The sequence below is a fragment of the Drosophila takahashii genome, chromosome 2R, assembly GCF_030179915.1.
Source record: "Drosophila takahashii strain IR98-3 E-12201 chromosome 2R, DtakHiC1v2, whole genome shotgun sequence".
Lineage (NCBI taxonomy): Eukaryota > Metazoa > Arthropoda > Insecta > Diptera > Drosophilidae > Drosophila > Drosophila takahashii.
Genome location: NC_091679.1, coordinates 15,876,657 through 15,897,325, shown reverse-complemented (window position 1 = coordinate 15,897,325; position 20,669 = coordinate 15,876,657). Strand labels below are relative to the sequence as shown.

Genomic DNA, 20,669 nt, shown 5'->3' with positions numbered 1-20,669 from the left:
TGTTACTCACACATACCAGCAGATCGTCGAATAAACGAATGCATGCTCCCGTAGTGCAGTTGGAATAACTTTGTCTATTAGTCGGTACATTCTCTGTGCTGCATTGCATAAGCCAAACGGCATAACCGTGAACTGATACAACGGCCGACCTTGCACCGTGAACGCTGTTTTCTCCCTGCTCTTGGCTTCTAAGGGTATTTACCAGAAGGCGTCTTTCAAATCGATTGCCGAAATATAATATGTTTCTTGCAGCCGACTCAATAAGCCCTCAATGTGTGGTAAAGGATACGCATCTTTTATAGTCCGAGAATTTACTTTGCGGGCATCTAAGCAAAGACGGTTCTTCGTGCCTTTTTGCACCAAGGTGACTGGGGAGCTCCAGCTACTGTTACTTTCCTCAATCACTCCTAAACTTATCATTCGATCCAGTTCGGCAAACACCGGCTGTTGTTTTGCTGGCGAGATGGGATAGTGCCTCTGCTTAGTCGGCAGATTTTCCTGGGTAACTTCTAAGACCAGTCTTCCCTAAGCCCCTTGTCTAAACATAATGGAAAGGTTGCCACCAGTTGGTTTAAGATGGTTTCTTGTTCTATTGAGAGTTTATGCGAAGTGTAGGCGGTCTCCTGCCGTGCAGGCTTGTCTTCTTCTATGGGTGCCACTGGATCTACCTCGGCTACCCGCATTTAGCGTTGTCCTGTTAGAGGAAGCCCAAACTCCTCCCAGAACTCAAACCCAAAATAAACCAGTCTTCCCTAAGCCCATGTCTAAACATAATGGAAAGGTTGCCACCAGTTGGTTTAAGATGGTTTCTTGTTCTATTGAGAGTTTATGCAGAGTGTAGGCGGTGTCCTGCCGTGCAGGCTTGACTTCTTCTATGGGTGCCACTGGATCTACCTCGGCTACCCGGTCTTAGCGTTGTCCTGTTAGAGGAAGCCCAAACTCCTCCCAGAACTCAAACCCAAAATAAAACAAGAGAGAACGCTATAGTCGGGTTCCCGACTATCAGATACCCGTTACTCAGCTAAAGGTAGTGCGAAGGAGATGGAGATAAAAACTTTGATCCGCCGTAACTTTTAAACGAATGGTCCGATTTAAAAATTTCTTCTACATTTCTATAGGTATTCATGAACACAATAAAACTGCATTTTTACTTTTCCGAAATATTGAAATTTTTAAAATCGTATATAAGCGATTGTGGGCGTTAGAGGGGGCGTGGCACCCTTTTGAAACAAACTTGCGCTGCGTAGGAACTCCTAGAATCTGCATGCAAAATGTCAATCTTCTAGCTTTTATAGTTTACGAGATCTCAGCGTTCATACAGACAGACAGACGGACAGACAGACGGACAGACGGATAGACGGACATGGCTAGATCGACTCGGCTAGTGATCCTGATCAAGAATATATATAGTTTATAGGGTCGGAAACGCTTCCATCTACCTGTTACATACTTTTGCACGAATCTAATATACCCTTTTACTCTACGAGTAACGGGTATAACGATTGCTGTAATGCTATCGGTTTGGACGTTCTGCTTTGATAGCTTCTTCACCTTTTGTTCTCGCCCTCGCAAAAACACATCAGCTGCTTTTCCAATGCAGTTGGCGCAAACAAGCGGTTGTCGTTTTTAAGGCTGACAGTGGAAGCCACTAATTATACCCGTTACTCGAAGAGTAAAAGGGTATATTGTATTCGTGCAAAAGTATGTAACAGCTAGAAGGAAGCGTTTCCGACCCCATAAAGTATATATATTCTTGATCAGGGCCACTAGTCGAGTCGATCTAGCCATGTCCGTCTGTCCGTCCGTATGAACGCTGAAATCTCAGAACCTACAAAAGCTAAAAGGTTGATATTTTCCACACATATTCTTTGGCTTCCTACGCAGTGCAAGTTTATTTCAGCCGAGCTCCACGCCCCCTCTAACGCCCACAATCGCCCACTAACGATTTTAAAATGGGTCCTGCACCCACATCTTTAAAGATTTTCGAGAAGTATAAATGCAATTTTGTTGTGTATATTCATATCTATCGAAATGTGGAAGACATTTTTCAAATCGGACCATCCATTAAAAAGATATACGCATTCAAATTTGTCAATATATATGTGGGTAAGTTTACTTGTAGTTTATATTTGATTAAGTATAGTATAAAGAAATTAACACTGGTAAATTTGAATTTCACGCGTCTTTTTCCGTCTTCTGGCCAACGTCTTAGGACCGTTCTCGTCAAAGGCTTGAACCCAACTCCTCCTTGGTTCTTGTCGTCTTCTCGTCGTTCGTCTTTAATCTCTCTTACTTCTCGTCTTTCGTCTTTCTTCTTTACTTCTTTATACGTTGATCTCGTTTAGCTCAAAAAGGTTGTTGTCTAGGGTAAACTTATTGTAGAATGACAGCCTTCCAAAGCAGACACACCCCACATTCGGCCATCCTGCTATGCTTTCGCCTCGAATGCATCTTCGTTATCATCAGGTGTTGACCAGCGCTTTAAATACTCAGCACAAGTCGAGGAATTAATAGGACCATCAAAATTGCCGATCTTCTTAACATCATACGAGTTATTGCCCTTCGACTTGACAATCTTGTACGGACCCAAGTATTTAGGTTTCAATTTCAGGCCGCTGCCAAATTGTGTCCTTTTAATTGCGACAATGTCACCGACGTCATACTGATTGGCTTGCTTGCGTCGCAAGTTGTAGGTCTTTCTATTTTCGTCCTGGACCTTCGAAATTTGAGTCTTTGCTTTGCTTCTTAAATCGGTTCGCTCGTCACTGTACGCTGCTATCGCCTCCTTGTTGATCAAGTCTTGTAGCTTGACGTCTTCTTTGGTACGCATTTTGGAACCTATCAAAAGCTCAAATGGAGTTGTAGCGATCGATCTAGCAAATGTGAAATTGATCGCCTGCTGAAGTTTGTCGACGTGCTTGTACCACTTGGTTGGATCGTCAATGCTTAGTTTTGAGAGAACTGATATTATAGTGGCGTTCAATCTCTCGACTTGCCCGTTCACGCGTGGAAGTCCTGTGGTCGCCTTGATGGGTTTGATGTTTTCCTCGTCGCAATACTTCAAGAAGTCCTGCGAAGTAAACGCAGCGCCTCTATCGGAAATGATGATGGCAGGGTTGCCAAATACTGCACTTTGGTTACGCAGCCTTGTGATTACGTCGTTTGAGGAAGTCGATTTAGTCGGGTACAGCCAGCAGAACTTGGTAAACGAATCCACAACGGCTAAGATGTGCTTGTAGTCTTTATTGGTCGAGTCTAAAGGACCTAAAAAATCCACATGAAAGGTATGTAGAGGGACGTCTCCCTTGTCCAGCGGATGCAATAGTCCTTCCTGTTTGCCTTTCTTACGATTGCTCAGAATACACGGGATGCAACAATCTATGACCTTCTGAATCTTTTCCTCAAGACTTGGTATGTAATACTCTGTGCAAATCAGATCCTTGACCTTTTTCGATGCGAAATGCCCCTTCTCATGAGCTTTCGTGATGATTTGCCTCTGCATATCCTTGGGCACCACAACTAACTCAGTGTCGTTAACAAGCTTGTGTAGTACGCCGCCCTTGAGAAAGTAGTCGTTGTAGGAATCTTTTCCGTCGTTCAGGATGTCGCAAATCGCACTGAGATGATCATCTTGCTCCTGCGCTTTTTGAATGCATATGGAAATACTTTGGTCAGCTATCGTCATGATTGGGTAACGGCTGAGGGCGTCCACATGTTTCATACGCGTTCCGGATCGATGCTCTACCTCGTAGTCGTACTCTTGTAAAAATAGGACCCAGCGAGCGACTCGTGTGCTAAGATTTTGCTTCTCCAAAGTTTTAGTGAAGGCGTTGCAGTCGGTTATGATTTTAAAGTGAATACCTAGCAGATATACTTTAAACTTTGTGAGTGCTTCGATGACTGCAAGAATCTCAAGCTCGTAACTTGTGTACTTTCGTTGAGCGTCGCTTGTCTTTTTACTCATAAAGTATACCGGATGCATCTGACCGTCGTCTAAGGACTTCTGCAAAAGGATCGCACCAAATCCGTCAATGGAAGCGTCTGTGTGCACTTCTGTCTCGAGTTTCTGATTGTAAATGCTCAAAACTGGATTTGCGGTCAAAATCTTCTTCAATTGGCTTACTGACATTTCTTCTTTGGGACCCATGACAAATTTGGTGTTGTTCTTCGTTAGATCAGTGAGAGGCTTTGAAATAATGGCATAATTCTGTATGAATTTCCTGAAATAACCCGTTAAACCCAAGAAACTTTCTAGTTTCTTCAACGTTTGTGGTGTTTTGAATTTGGCCACAGCATCTATCTTCTCAGGGGTCGGATAAATTTTCCGATTTTCAATAATATGGCCGAGGAATTGTATACGTGTTTTTAAAAAATGACATTTTTTAAGATTCAACTCGAGACCATATTCTGAACAGGTGTCAATAACCTCCCTCAGGTTACGCAATGAGCTTTCTTCATCCATAGCCGGTATGATGAGTCAGCTCACGAAAAATTGCATTAACATGCCGCTGGAAAACGCCAGGAGAGTTTGAAAGGCCAAAAGGTACCTTTAAAAACTGATATTGTCCACTTTGAGTGACAAAGGATGTGTATTTTCGGCTGGGCTCTGAGACAGGAATATGAAAAAATCCATTTTTCAAATCGATCGTGTGGAAAATCTGGGCATCTTGGAGTCTGTCCAGCTGATCGTCGATTAAAGGCAAGGGGAAATGGTCTTTAACGATTACCTTATTGATCCTGCGAAAGTCGATGCAAAGTCTTGGAGAGCCGTCACGCTTTTTTACCATTACCACTGGGCTGGTGAACTCGGAGTCCGACACTTCGATGATTCCAGTTTGAAGCCATTCGTCAACCTGCTCCTCTACTAGACGTGTCTCAGCAAAAGGCAAGCGCCTTGGTCTGGCAAATATCGGGGTCTCGTCCTTCAGGATAATGCGCATCTCGATTTTGGTTGTCATCAGGTGAAGCGGTTTGTAGTTGTTTATGATTTTGCGTACTTCGTTTTTGGCAAACATACTTGCTTGCTCGTTGATATTAAGTTCGTTGGAATTCTCTACGACGTCGATTTTCATCACGTTGATTATATCATTTTGTTCTACCGGACTCGGCATTTTACGCACTTGCAAACCGTCGCGATTGAAAATAATTTCAGCATGTAAACAGATTTCTTCGCCGACAATCAATTGAAAATCCATGCAACCGATTGGAACCACGTAAAAGTCCAACTTGAACTCGTTATTGTCAATGAGAATCGTCTCTCTGAAATGTCCAATTGGATGTATTTTGTTCGCGTCGCGCTCGCCACCGAAACCAATTAGAGACACACTACAGTTTTGCAGTCTCGGACGTTGTATACCGTTGTACAGATCTTCGCGAACCAGGTTAAATTTACTTCCGGTGTCAAACAGAGCTACGCACTTTTCGTTAGCTAGAAAAACTTCTTTGCTTGTAAGATTACTCTTAGACCGCACTCGATGGGTGTTCACTTTGTTGCTCTCGGCTTTTTCGTTTTCGTTACAGTTGCGCGAAATATGTCCGTACTGGTTACACTTAAACCATTTAGTGCCGCGCTCTTTGTTTTTGCAATTATTGGACAGGTGTCCTTTCTAACCACAATTGTAGCAAGTAGCCTCTTTTTTAAAGTTCTTGTTTGGTGCTGGCACTTTTTTGCTTTGAATCACGTCGTCGCTTCGCTTTGGTTTTTCGCGATCGTACACTTTCTCGCGCTCGTTCTTTGTGACGTAACATTTCAGCTTCTCTTTGAACTCACTGATATTTCTGGCACCGTATAGAAGAGTTTTATCAATTGAAAAATCGTCTACGCCATCAATTACGTATTGAATCAAAACCGAATCACAAATATCACCGCGAATTGCCAGATCCTTCATTCGGTACAAGTAAGCGAAACTACACTCGTCCTTTGCGCGTTTGCTTTTGCTCAGCTGCTCGTGAATTTGTTTGCTGTTCACAATACTTTTGAATTCGTTCAAGAGAGCAATTTTAAGCGCATTCCAGGTGCTCAGACCCCTCTTACTCATGATGAACAATTTAGCCGTGCCTCTCAGCGATTTTTTCGCGAATATCAACTTCTGAACGTCGTTCCAGCACATTATTAAAGCTTGTTCATCAAACTCAGTTAACCACGACTCGATTGAAATTGAGTTAGTACCGTCAAAGGTGCGAATCGAGTCTTCCATGTCGCGAAAACTAAAAGAAAATCTGGGTGATGCCACCTCGTTGCAAAGTTTTGACGACTTCTCTTTGTCTGCACTTTATGCAAAATTCGGCGAGTTTTGCATTCCGTTTTGTTCTGCAACAAACTCGTCGTTTCGTGTGGATCTGCCGCTTACATATACTTCGTCATCTTCGTCTTCGTCGTCTGAGGAATCAATTTCATTGTGTGCGAGAAGCTTATTTTTCAGCAAATTGCGAAATATGTGGAGTCCGACGTCGTCTACGTTGTAGGTGATGTTCAACACATTGCAAATTGATGCTAGATCGCGTTTGTTTAGATTTTCCTGCACGTACCTTTCCTTCGCTAAGTAATTTTCCGAGTTTTCGTCGAAGTCAAAACCGGAAAAATCTCGAAGTCGTTGGCGGTTGCCTCTATCACCCTCGTTCTCAAAAATGTATTTGTGGAAGGCTAAAATGTTCTCCTTCTTGCTTTTGCGCAAATTTTCACTTATGTGGTCATTTAAGCAGCTCATGGTGGTGAAAAATTAAATTTTATGTCGTCAAATTAGGTTTTAAATTGTTACACACATCGTTTTTCGCAAATTTGGTCTTCGATTTTTGCTAGATTTCTTTGCGCGCGTCTTCGGTTTTTCTTTTCACTGGTTTCACTTATCCCGGACGAGCCCCCAAATGTGGGATTTTTAAGTTTATTGTTTAAGTATTTAAGTTTATTTGTAGTTTATATTTGATTAAGTATAGTATAAAGAAATTAACACTGGTAAATTTGAATTTCACGCGTCTTTTTCCGTCTTCTGGCCAACGTCTTAGGACCGTTCTCGTCAAAGGCTTGAACCCAACTCCTCCTTGGTTCTTGTCGTCTTCTTGTCGTTCGTCTTTAATCTCTCTTACTTCTCGTCTTTCGTCTTTCTTCTTTACTTCTTTATACGTTGATCTCGTTTAGCTCAAAAAGGTTGTTGTCTAGGGTAAACTTATTGTGGAATGACAGCCTTCCAAAGCAGACACACCCCACATATATCTATCTCCCTCGCACTCTCTTTGGCTGAGTTACGATTATTAAACGGGACACCAACCCGAGTACAGCGTTTGCACTCCCTTTAGCTGAGTGACGGGTATTAGATAGTCGGGATACGAACCCGACTATCGCGTTCTCTCTTGTTTCAAAATAATATCAGCTACCTTTATAACAAATTTGTGCCGGTACGAAGTAAAATCCTCCGGGCATCCGGAAAACCATGGTTTAACTCTGAAATCAAGACAGCCATTAAAAAACGCAACGAGGCATATAATAAGTGGAAACGATGTTCTCCGCCGTCCTCGTCGGGTTGAGATAACACGCCTCCTACTCCCGTTGTGGATGCGTCGCATTGGATGGCTTGGAGAAATTCGGTGTTATCAGTACTGGCGCGGAAACCATGCTGGCTTTAAAGGCCTCAATGTTTTCACTCCTTCTTGGTCAAGTTCATATTTCTTAATCCGATCCTTTTTCAGACTCTTATGGAGCGGCGCCGCCGTTTGTGAGTAATTCTGAATAAAACGCCGATACCATCCTGTCATCCCCAAAAATCTCCGCATTTGCTTGGCGGAAGTGGGCTGCGGAAACTCTTGAATAGCCTGTATTTTTGCCTGGTCTGTTTTTATGCAACCTTCGCCTACAATATACCCTAGCAGATCGTCGAGATATACGATATATCCCGTAGTGCAGCTGGAATAACTTTTGCATTTTAGTCGGTAGATTCTCTGTGCTGCATTGCATAAGCCAAACGGCATAACCGTGAACTGATACAACGGCCGACCTTGCACCGTGAACGCTGTTTTCTTCCTGCTCTTGGCTTCCGGAAAAGAAAGAGAGCGATCTCAGCCGATCGCTGTGCCACGTAGACTTGCTTTTGCGCCTAACAGCACGCTTGCGCCTAACAGCCCGCAGGGTTGCTCTTAACAGCAAGTTTGCACTTAACAGCCCGCAGTGCTCGTTTACGGGTGATTCCGATAACTTATCGATACTATTGGCATTCGCCCCGACTGGCCAACTGACCGATTCTGCTGATCAGCACTGGCCAGCCCGCGCGCGCTTATTTGAAACTAGAATAACTTAGGTTTAACACTTATATAAATATTTGTGATCTTCAACGTAAAATAAGGCCTTCAATGGCAGAAACATAATAATGCCTTTACAAAGGCTGAGATGCTATGAATTACATGTAGGAATGTGGGGCGCCTTAAGCGTCCTCACACCTCCCCAGAACGGACCAGCAACTGACCGATTCTGCTGATCAGCACTGGCCAGTCCGCGCGCGCTTATTTGAAACTAGAATAACTTAGGTTTAACACTTATATAAATATTTGTGATCTTCAACGTAAAATAAGGCCTTCAATGGCAGAAACATAATAATGCCTTTCCAAAGGCTGAGATGCTATGAATTACATGTAGGAATGTGGGGCGCCTTAAGCGTCCTCACACCTCCCCAGAACGGACCAGCAGAGACCAGCGGAAGGGACACGCGGACGGTACCATCAGGCAGTAGTAAGTTAAGGAAAGGGAAAAGAACACCCTGAGTGCGAAGGTTAGGGAAATATAAAAGAAGTGAATAAAAGGAAGCTAAATTTGTGAAATTAAACCCCAAGCCTTGGTAATAAAATTTGGAGTGAAGTTCGTGAGTTAATTTGCGTCGGCCCCGTTTTCGTGTTGCTTTTCCGAGGCTTTCTCTTCGCAACGCGGACGACGAGGCTGTACACGTGCGCATTTTTACGTCGGCCAAGTTTTTGTATTGCGTTTCCGAGGCTTACTCTACGCAATACGTACGCTTGTCGGACGGGAAAAGTTATTTGCGATCGCCCATCCGCTCTTCCTTCGGTCACGCCCGCCCACGCGCTCCTTACTCACTCACGCTTCGGCACCCGCCGAAAAATCCACGCGAGTAAATCTGCGTCGGCCCCGTTTTCGTGTTGCGTTTCCGAGGCTTTCTTTTCGCAACGCGGACGACGAGGATGTACAGGTGCGCAGTTTTACGTCTGTCAAGTTTTTGTATTGCGTTTCCGAGGCTTACTCTTTGCAATACGGACGCTTGTCAGACGGTGAAAAGCTATCCCCGGTCGCTCACGCACGCCCATGTGCACCCACTCGCCCACGATCAAGCCCAGCTAAAAACCCCAGTGCTAAGTTGTGTCGGCACAGTCTGGGGGTTACGTGTCCAAGCGATCTACCCTACGTAGATGCGGAGACCCAGGCCGCGTGATCTCAAGAGCAAAAGTCCAGGCGGCAAGTCCCAGTCCCATTTCGTCTCCTGTGTTTCTACAAATTGAAATGTAGAGGACTCTGGCCGGACTGAAGCCTATCTCAGCCTACGAAAAGTCCTTACAGTTTGGCGCCCGAGCAGGGACGATTCAGGACGACATAGGTATCCTGTAGGAGTTGGGTTTTCCGATATCAATCGCATGGCCTAAAGACCCATGCCCAGCCGTAGGAGTTTCTTGAGCACCCCTGACTTAAAAATCCGTACTGCCACTTCCGACGACGCCAATCTTCGCCGCACTTCCGCCGCCCGCCACGCATTCACGCGCACCAAGAGCGGGACAACTGTGCCGCTAACAGAGATCCCTCACGCCAGGAGTACCCGGAGGCCAGCATCGACGTCCGCCGAACGCCTCAGCAGCGCCATCCACAGCAGTCACCGCGACGAGGGAACAATCACCACGCTAACCGTGGACCACGGATCACCCACCGCCTGGAGGCTCGCCGCTGCCTCACCACCGATTACCGCAGCCAGTCGCTAGTCGGGAGACCCAGTCACACCCACCTCATCATCCAGCAGTCCCGTGACGCACGTGCTTTTGGGGTGTAACTCAGAGTAACTCAGCGCAACTCCCACATCGGCATCCACGTGACGCTCCCCCGGAGGCCCAACCGCAGCGCTCAGTTCATCGGGTCGACCGATGAAAACGGACCTGGACAAGAAAGCGTCGGAGGACGTAGAGCAGAAACCCGCTACGTCAGCCGCCGGACGGATCGAGGAAGAGAGCTTTCCGGAATCCGACGACGAATCCCCGACACGAACCAAAGCGGGTCAGATGGATTTCCTACCGGCGCAAGGACGAGCTACTCGCCATCACGGCCCATGAGAGCGGCCGCGTTCGCCGAGAAGCTTCGGGGATGGGGCGTCCTTTTCGACGGACAGGCCGATCCCCTACACTTCATGGAGCGAGTGGAGAAAGGCGCTACAACCTACAGCGTACAGAACAGCGACATCCCGAGGGCCATCGCTGGATTGCTATCGGGCCGCGCCGAAGGCTGGTACCTGGGAAGCTTTCAAGCGGGACTTCCTGAAGTTTTTCCTCCCTCCACGGTACTACCAGCGCCTGGAGGATGCGACCCGCCACCAACAAGGCGACGAGACTTTCAAGTTTTACGTAGTAGAACTACGCCTGATGATGCAGCGGGCAAACTATTCGTTCGAGCAGGAGCTCGAACGGATCTACGAGAATCTGCTGCCGGAATATTAACTCTTCATACGGCGCCATGAATTCTCCTCGCTGGAAGGGTTAACGCAGCTAGCCACCGCCTTCGAAATCGCACGGGACCGGGACCCAGTACGACCCGCAGCACTAGTTCCACCCGCCAGTGGAAAATACACAACGAGGAACAGCCCTCCGCCCAATCCCCGACAACGGGATCCCGTACTTCCAAGGACGTCCTTCAGCCCACCGAACCCAGCGATATCAAACCGGATGATCGCTCAGGAAGCCGAGCCACCTGTCGACGTAGCACGAGCCTGCAGCCGCTGCGGTGAAGTGGGACATTTCGTCCGAGAATGCCAGAACCCACCAGTCCTATACCGTTGGTACCATTGACTGCTGCCGCCAGTCGGGAAACGACCGGGGCGCGACCCACCCTGTGCTCCGTCAACACTAGATCCACCGCTCCGCTTGACGGGAGGCCGGATCGTCGACACAGTTACCATCGAGGGTCAACTCTTCTCAGCGACAATCGACACGGGGGCCTCCAGAAGCTTCGTCAGCGAAGCAGTCGCTAACTGACTCGATTCTGGGCGAAATATCAAGGAAGTTCGCACCCGAATATCTCTGGCGGACGGATCCCCGAAGGAAGTCACCAAGGCCTTGCACGCACGGGTGCTCTTGGACCAACAACATGTCCGCATGACTCTGCTAGTCCTGCCAACGATATTAGACGAAGTGATCCTCGGGATTGACTTCCTATGCAGTATCCTGCCACCCTAATCTGCGGTCAAGTGTGCCTGCTGCTAGCTCCACCCGCCACACGAAGGGCCGATCAAGGCCAAGCTATCCGAGCGACGCCCACGGCGGGGACCGCCCATCTTTCGGATACACCGACTCCTGCCCCGCGGACTCGAAAAGGCAACGAGGGAACCACACCGGGTCCCATACCCGCTCCAAGGCATAAAATCGCGTCGACACGCGTCGACAATGTTTGATCGCACCTTGAACGAGGGGGATCAATGAATGTTGTAGGTTTCGGTTAGCTTGAGTTTGAATTATTAGTTAACGCGAGTGTGCTCCCGGGAGTGCAGAGTAAAGTACGCGGAGTTATAGGGTGAATAGATAACTGATTTATTGGATTATTGATACATGCTTATATACTACTTAGATAGGGCGGAAGCTTCTTCGTAAGATCAGTGGAGTGGGTTACATTTGAGGTGTTTTGCTGTGTCAATTTGTGACTGTAGGTCGTGCACTGCAGTGCCGTACTTTGCTGTGCCTGCAGAATGCGCTGTTGTGCAGTGGCCGAGCTTCTGCTGCGCCTGCAGAATATGCTGTTTGCACAGGTGCTGGGGGGGGGGGGGGGGGGGGTGCGTTAGTGGGTCATAGGTGGGTCGTTTGGTGAGTGGGACAATCAGTGTGGTATTGTTGGGTCTCTTGGAGCAACTAGCTTGTATGCTGCAACCTTGTTGGGTTGGGTACTGCTAGTTACGACTTGCTTGACGTATGCTGCAACCTGGTTGGGTTGAGTACTGCTAGTTACGAACATTCTCCCCCCCATTAAGGGGTACCCTCAATAAAAGCGTGCCGTGGCTGATTTGTGTTCGTAGTTCCATCATGCACCTGCTTCTGTATACTGACATCGCCCTGCATCTTGTTGGCCACCATGCCGCAATCCAGGTTCCCTCCGGTATTACCAAGGTCTCTCGTCGACTAAGGATTAATCGGCGAGGTAACCGTGTTTGGTTGCTGAGTGCCGTCGGGTTACTGTTCCGCGGCCATTGGTATCCTCCCAGTACCCTAATCCTGGTAGTATTGGACTGCCCGTTTCTTATGGACGATGGCACCGCGTTTGAGTTTCACCATGTTGTCACCGCCGTATATCGCAGCAGCAGTCCTCCTATATCTGCGCACACAGAATCAGATATTGATACCGATGCCTGGGAATCCGATGTTGATTCCGGACTTGATTGTTAGCGTTTTTTTGTTGCCAACATCGCTTCGACACCATGTGCTGACCTGACACTTATTTGGTATAAATATTCACGCCATTACTGCCACTTCAGTAGTTGATGTCACCATGGCGCTATACGTTTGTCGCCGTGTGGTAGTTGATGTTGTGGGGGTCCCGTGCTCCTTCCCCGTCCGGAAATCTTGGACCTTGTTGGATGATCTCCCGGGCTACTACATGAGACGATCTACATTCTACTGCGTACGTGCTGTGGGCCCATTGTAAACGGTGTGTCCTATCCTCCAGAGAAAGTTATACGAGTTGAACCTGGTTCTATCCTGTGTCTTCTTGATGCTCGGTTCGCCGCCATCCGTCTAAACTTGACTCGTGTCATGCGACGGCCTTCTCCTGCACCGCTGGCTCCCGCCCAACGTTACGATATCTCTGTTGACTCTGGGGCCGAGTCCCCTTAATAAAGTACTTGAATATGTAATCCCCGTTGTAAATCTACGTGTGTTTCTCCCTTTTTTTTAGGATGACAATTCTGAATCGCTCATTTTGAAGGTGCGAGTGATTCTTGTCGATCGAATCTTGGGCTCTGGTGGGGTTTTTTTTCAGGCCTCCCTATGGTCGTTTTCGTCTTGTTTTCTTCACCTTCATTTTTGCAGCATACATTTTTCTTCTTTTTCCATCGTATAATTGCCGTTGTAACCATTGCAACTATGGTGATTATTGACATTGTCGCTATCGTGCTGACGTTTACATACCTTTGTAAGCCGTCCGTCGACTCATTTGGTTGTTGAGTCTGCATTTTCCTCAGAGTTTGGACTTCTTGCTGCAGCTGCTTCAGCTGTTGTGTGTGGGTACCATATCTTGATTCCATATCGTGCTCCATTATTGCTCCTGGTTTGTTACGCAGACTCATCGGGTGAACAAAAATTGCTGGTTCTTGCTCATGTATTGCTGACTGCAAGTGAGGGTGACCTTGTAACGTTACTGTTGCACTGCGTGCTATGCAATTTTCCTTCAAGGTTATCTTCCCACTGCCGTCTATGTGAACTTGATGACGCTCTTCCCCGCATACATACGTCAGGGTGATTTCTTTGGCGGTAGCGAAAATCCACGAATTAGGCAACGTAAGTGGATACCATATGCTTGATGCTGGTTCTTCTGTTGATGCACACAGCGGATCATGTTCCTTGTGAAAGGCTGCCAATGTGCACCTTAACAACTCATGAGCTGGGCCTAAGGTTGCTTGTCGTAGCTTGCACAATAATGATCCAGTTGACAGCCTAGTACATCCTTCGAGCTCTCCCTTGCTGATGGCGAAATGCCGATCTTGATGGTCACTGATAGCCAAATAATCGGTTTCTGTGCGCACGATTCTGATGGTGTTGTTTACCACGATTGGGATCGGTGATAGATGATAGACGTTGAATTCCTCCTCGTCTACTAACGGTACCTTGCTGTGGAACACTAATAGCTCGTCTAGTTCCTGGACCTGTGTTGTTATCAGTCGATATACATCGTGGATAGTCTCCTGTTTGACTGGAAGCCTCCGTCCACTTGGCAAATGTGCCTGAATGTTGATCAACTCTCTTCATAGTTGATTTACTGATAGCAAAGCTGGATCAATCGTTCCCTTGTGAACACCGGTCACAACATTAATTATCATTGCTTGGGTGCGTTTTATATGCCCAGCAACTAATGATAATTCTGTCGCGATTTGGGCCACCTTTCCTGTTTTGATGGAGTTTTCGAGGTTTGTAACCATCATGGTGTAGCTAGACTTCATCACGTTGACCTGACTGTCCAGTATCGACGTTTGTTTTTCAAGTAGATGCGTATGATCCAACTCTTTTGACTTAATTTTCTGTAGCGTTGTTTCTATCTTCTGGGCATACTGTGAATCCAAAACTCCAAACAGTCCATTCGCTAGATTTCCTACTAGATCGAGAGCACCCCTTTTCTGCCTCTGGTGGTTGAACAGATCCTGGGTGTCCTGAAACTCATCCATTTCTTGAGTTAGGGCCTCCACGATAGTTCCACAGGTTCCTTCTCGGCCGCAGTACTTCTCTAGTTCTGAAACTCCTTTCGTAAATGCTTGTATCTCTTCTGCCAATCGAAGTATGACACGATCGTCCATTCCGCCGATGATAACGTGATGCGATCTTGTAATTCTACATACGTGCCCGACATGTTAAATGGTGTCACCCTCACCGGTGGCTCTGGCACTGGAGCCTGTTGGGTGAAAACGGCGAGTGCCGTGATGATTATGATTGTGTTCATAATCTTGGTGATCGTTGTGGTGGTAGTTTCTTGACAGTCGATCCTTGATCTTCCACGGGCAAAATTGCTAAACGATGAATGGCCCGAGTACACTCTCCAGTCGCGGTTTTTATGTCGACCACCCGTGTGTGTCCGTCTCTTCCTGGATGCGTTCTTAACACTCTCCATAGTGGCCACTGGAGTGGTGCTGCGTTGTCCTCTTTTATTACCACCAAATTTCCGGGTTGAATTGACCCCTTTGTCGTAGTCCACTTTGCTCTGTCCTGAAGTTGGTGCAGATATTCCAGGCTCCACCTTTCCCAGAAGTGTTGTCTGACCTTGTCCACTTGCTTCCAACGAGTGACCAAGCCTGATCGTCTTTCTTGTCCGTGCACTTGTGGTGATGCCGTCAGTGCTTCTCCTATCAAGAAATGGCCGGGGGTTAGAGCGGCCAAATCGTTTGGGCTGGAAGAAATTGGAGTCAAAGGCCGTGAATTTAGTATGGCTTCCACATCTACGGTGGCGGTTTCTAGCTCCTCATGAGTCAACGATGCTGCTGATATGCTTCTGATTAGTAGGTGTTTTGCCGATTTGACTGCGGCCTCCCAAAGACCCCCAAAATGCGGTGCTCTTGGTGGTATAAAACAAAATTCTGTTCCAACCTGTGTACATGTTCCCTGTATTAAATCTTGAGCTCCTTGGTCGTGAATGCTGTCTTTTAGTTCTGCCAACTGATTATTCGCCCCTACAAAATTTGTGGCATTGTCGCAGTAGATTCGTACTGGAGCACCTCGTCGCCCAATGAATCTTTTTAGGGCTGCAATAAAGGCCTGAGTCGTTATATCAGTAACTACTTCCAGGTGCACTGCCTTTGTTGAAAAACGGCAGAACACTGCTATGTACACCTTGTGTGGCCTATTTCCCCGGATTTTGTAGTGTACCCAAAGTGGTCCACAATAATCCACCCCGCTGATCATAAACGGCCTTGCAGCTTGTACTCGATCTCTGGGTAGTGGACTCATGATTTGGCCCCATAATCTGGGTCGAGCCCGGCAACATCGTACACATCGTTGCACTATCATCCTCGCTAGTTGCCGTCCCTTGATTATCCAGAATTCTTGCCTACTGTGGGCTAACAGCGTTTGTGGTCCGCAATGTTTCAATTGCTCATGTTTATTATGCAGCACTAACCGTGTTACCTTACCGTGGTCAAATGGCAGTATCATCGGATGCTGGGCATTGTAGCTAAGTGCTGATTCCTGCAGGCGCCCTCCAACCCGCAGTATTCCATTTGCGTCTATGAATGGATCCAATGACCTGTATGGGTCATTGGCTGTCACCTTTTTTTGTCCCTTCAAACTGTTCAATGTGTCCTTGAATGCCCTTTTTTGTATTTCCTTTACAATGACTTCTCGGGCCTTTATTACTTGTTCTGGAGTGATTGGTCCTGTCTCCCTGTTTTTTTAGTGTTCTTGACGTTGTGCTTGAAGCGCAACAACCACACAGTGACCCGCAGTAGGACTTTAAACGATCCTCGGTGGTTGATATTGTCAATCCAACCATTGTTTTCTGCACTTATCACAATGTTCGCTGTTACCTTCCTTTTTTCTGGACCTTCGTAGATTATTCCCTTCTTTATTCCTCGGCCCCATTCTCTGGGCTCCTTTTTTAGGAATGTTGGTCCGTTGAACCATAATTCATGCTGCTGTAGCTGGGGGGCCTTGCATTCCCTTGATACAAGATCTGCAGGGTTCTGCTCTGATGCCACGTGTACCCATTGCTCTGGCATAGATATCTCATGAATCCTCGAGACTCGGTTTGCCACGAACGTGTGAAATGATGAAACTGACGCCGTTATCCATGCTAGTACAATCTCGGAGTCTGTCCAGTAGTAGACTTCCTGCATGTCGAACGGTAGGTCTGTCTTAACTATGTCGGCTAATTCTGCTACTAATACTGCTGCGCATAGTTCAAGTCGCAGCAGTGTTTGCTTTACTAGTGGGGCTACGCGAGACTTGGCGCATAGCAAGTGACTCTCAACTCCAGTCCTAGTTGAATTGCTACGAAGGTAGGCAGTTGCTCCATATGCTGTTTCAGATGCATCCGTAAAAATGTGTAATTGTGTTGTTGCATGTCTGTCCTTCGTTAATGGACACCTTGGAAATTGTAGGCTGGAAAGCGTTTGAGATTCCTTGCGAAAGTTCTGCCATTGTTGTGTATCCTTGCTGTCTAAAATGGTGTCCCAGTCAAGATCATTTTGCCATAGTTGTTGCATGAAAATTTTTGCAGTCGTGGTTACGGGGCACAACAAACCAAGTGGGTCAAAAATCTTGGCTAGTTCGGAACACACGATTCGTTTTGACACTGGACCTACCTCGAGCGTAGTTGCTCGTCCCTGTAATTGGTCTTCTTGTGGATTCCAGATGATCCCGAGTGTCTTGATGGTGGAATCGGAGAACCGACTAAAATCTAAATCCATTTCCTGGTCTTCCTTGGGAATCGTTTCCAGTAGCGCTGGATGATTGGCGCACCATTTCCGCAGATTTAGATTCGCGGAGCCCAGTAGCTGTCGAACCTGGTCCTGCTGTTTCCTTGCTTCGTCCAGCGTGTCAGCGCCTGATAAGCAATCGTCCACGTACAAGTTCTGTTTTATTGCTGTGGCTCCAACTTGGAGATGTGTCGGAGCTGTGATTGCTAGTTGTTGCAAGCATCTGGTGGCTAAATACGGAGCACATGCTGTACCGTATGTCACCGTGTTAAGTCGAAAATATCGAATCTTGTCAGTTGGATTTTTTCGCCAGAGAATTAGCTGATAGTTTCGGTCGTTGGGATGCAACCTGATCTGTCTGTACATTTTTTCAATGTCGGCGGTGAATACAAACCGGTAGCATCGAAACCTGAGTAGTATTGACAAGAGCTCTCCTTGAACTCAAGCTTTTTCCGCTTGTGCTCGTTGCGGATGCGTCAAACACCACCCTCAACTTTGTTGTTGAACTGTCGGGCTTTAGGACACAATGATGAGGTATGAAATAATGATTCCTTGATAGCTGCCGCTCGTCTATTTCTGTCATGTGGTTTAATCTTTCATAGTCATCCATGAATTTCTGTCATGTGGTTTAATCTTTCATAGTCATCCATGAATTGTACATACCCTTGCCGTATTGAGGCATCTCTTTGCAATCTTTTTTCTAGACTGAACAATCTTCGTTGAGCCATTTGCATAATTGAGCCTAGACTAGTTGGCTCTTCTACAAAGGGGAGTCGTACTGAAGAACGATGGTAAGAACCAATTTTTACGTTAGCCAGAAAATGCTCCTCGCAGAGTCGTTCCTGAGCGAGAAGTAGATTCCTGCGTCTTGCCGCCTATCCCGCCCATAGTTACTTCAGTTTTTGTGACTGGCAGAGCCAATCGATTCGCCATTCTTCGAGACATGAGGCTTATCTGAGATCCGGGATCTATTAGTGTGCGACACTGCTCCTGGAAGTTGCCTGGACCTGTGAGTTGTACCTTTGCTGTACCTAACAGAACATATCTGGTCGAAGTCTCTTGACATGAATTTACTGCGACCTTGACTGAGGGAGGTCTTGAGTTGGTTGCAGTGTCTGAGGGAATAATCGTGGCTACTGCGGTCGTCTGAGGTCCTGACACTAAGCCGTGGTTGACATTGTGTAGCATTGAATGATGACGTTGTCCGCAGTGTCGACATGTTCTGATTGATGGACAATCGCCAAACTTGTGCTGTGTTGATAAACAATTTGAACATCCTCGAAGTCGGTAGATAATGTTTCGACGTTCGTCAGGAGTCATGTTTTTGAACAAGTTGCAGTTAGTGATCGTATGCTGTGTCTGATTGCAGACCCTGCAGACGGTGTAGCTTGAGCTGGCTCCGAATGTCGATTTAGGTTTTGCTCCAGGTTGTTCGCTTAACATTTCCAGCATACAGGACCGTCGTTCCAAAAAGTTGAGAACGCTTGGTAATGTGGGTACTTCTGTGGGTGCATCGGCCGCGTCTTCCAGTACCGCCAAGGTGTTGTGATCCAGCTTCCTTCGGATGAGGAAACCAAGGATTGGATCCCAAGTCTCTGTGCTGACCTCTAGGCTTTTGAGGGTGCTTAGAGATCTTTCAACAGTATCATGCAGTGCTCGGATTTGAGTAGCCGATCCATTGATGGGCTCGTAGTCAGACATCTTTGCGAGTGCAGTGAAGATTAGTATTTTTCCTTTTTGGTATCTGGTCTTTTACCGTCGCCAGATGTCTTCATATTCTCCTTGAGAGAATGCAGTATCTGTTAATATATTTCGGGCTTCTCCTTTTAATGCGCTCTGTAGCAGATGGAGTTTTTGTGTCGACGGGTATGGTTGCTTGTGGACCAATTCTATGAATAGGTCATGGAATTGAGGCCATTGCAAATATTCACCGGAAAATTCGGGTAATGTAACTGGAGGCTGTGACAAAGTCAACCTCAGTGGTGCTTCGGTTTCGCGTAATAGGGTCATCTCGTATTCAGCGTACAACTCCCGAAATTGGGTTATTTCTGCGATGGCGGCCCGTGTTGCCCCTGGTATCATTTCGATGTCGTCGTGTGCCTTTCTCATTAGATATTCGGGTTCGGTTGGCAGTGCCATTTCTCGAATCTCGGTGTCCAGATCACAAAATTGTTGCCACAGATCTTGCAATTGTGCTTGGCGGTTGGAATAATATCCCTCGCGACGTTTTCTTTCGGAAGAGTCCTTTCCATAGTTCTTAATGAGCTGCTGGATCTGCCCTTGCAATTCATGCTGATCGTCTAACAGTTGACTCACTTGTTCTGATCTAGCTAGGCTTGTTTCCATCATGAAGGAATTTGGCATTTTGATGGTTTCCCTATTTCCCTAGTCTGGTGTAAAGGAACTGTGAAGCTTACCTGTTAGATCGGTGGCGTTGTTTTCTGGAGGACCGTTGGAGATATGCCTTGCCTGGAGGACTTTGTCAGGTGCCTTATCTGGAGGACCTTAGTGTTGTGCCTGAACTGGATGACTTTTAATGAGGTGCCTGAACTGGAGGACCTTTAGTAATGTGCCTAATCTGGAGGACTTTGGTGTTGTGCCTGAACTGGAGGACTTTAAGTGAGGGGCCTGAACTGGAGGACCTTTAGTAATGTGCCTAATCTGGAGGACTTTTAATGAGGTGCCTGAACTGGAGGACCTTTAGTAATGTGCCTAATCTGGAGGACTTTTAGTGAGGTGCCTGAACTGGAGGACTTTAGTTTAGCGTGGTTCAAAAGAATCAGTTAATGATTCCTTGTAAATGTGATCCTTGGAAATGCAAGGATCACGTCGGGGTCACCAATGTTTGATCGCACCTTGAACGAGGGGGATCAATGAATGTTGTAGGTTTCGGTTAGCTTGAGTTTGAATTATTAGTTAACGCGAGTGTGCTCCCGGGAGTGCAGAGTAAAGTACTCGGAGTTTTAGGGTGAATAGATAACTGATTTATTGGATTATTGATACATGTTTATATACTACTTAGATAGGGCGGAAGCTTCTTCGTAAGATCAGTGGAGTGGGTTACGTTTGAGGTGTTTTGCTGTGTCAATTTGTGACTGTAGGTCGTGTACTGCAGTGCCGTACTTTGCTGTGCCTGCAGAATGCGCTGTTGTGCAGTGGCCGAGCTTCTGCTGCGCCTGCAGAATATGCTGTTTGTACGGGTGCTGGGTGGTGGTGAGGGAAGTCTTCCGGCGCCTCCGAGAAGCAAACCTACGCTTAAATCGGGGTAAGTGCAAGTTCTTCCAAAGAAGATTAGTGTACTTGGGTCACCTGATT

The 20,669-nt window shown here is 46.8% G+C and overlaps 3 protein-coding genes across 3 annotated transcripts; all 3 read right to left on the bottom strand.

The window, feature by feature from the left end:
* Positions 1 to 12,733: 12,733 nt before the first annotated feature.
* Positions 12,734 to 14,615, bottom strand: LOC138912173 (uncharacterized). Its single transcript, XM_070212036.1, has 3 exons — positions 14,214 to 14,615; positions 13,366 to 14,099; positions 12,734 to 12,893 (listed from the first exon to the last, which is right to left on the bottom strand). Exons 1-3 carry the CDS (start codon positions 14,613 to 14,615, stop codon positions 12,734 to 12,736), a joined length of 1,296 nt encoding a protein of 431 aa, XP_070068137.1.
* Positions 14,616 to 16,289: 1,674 nt separating this feature from the next.
* LOC138912172 (uncharacterized) lies at positions 16,290 to 17,720 on the bottom strand. Its single transcript, XM_070212035.1, has one exon. It carries the CDS (start codon positions 17,718 to 17,720, stop codon positions 16,290 to 16,292), a length of 1,431 nt encoding a protein of 476 aa, XP_070068136.1.
* Positions 17,721 to 18,164: 444 nt separating this feature from the next.
* LOC138912171 (uncharacterized) lies at positions 18,165 to 19,055 on the bottom strand. Its single transcript, XM_070212034.1, has one exon. The coding sequence runs from the start codon at positions 19,053 to 19,055 to the stop codon at positions 18,165 to 18,167; it is 891 nt and encodes a 296-aa protein (XP_070068135.1).
* Between the last annotated feature and the right edge of the window lie 1,614 nt (positions 19,056 to 20,669).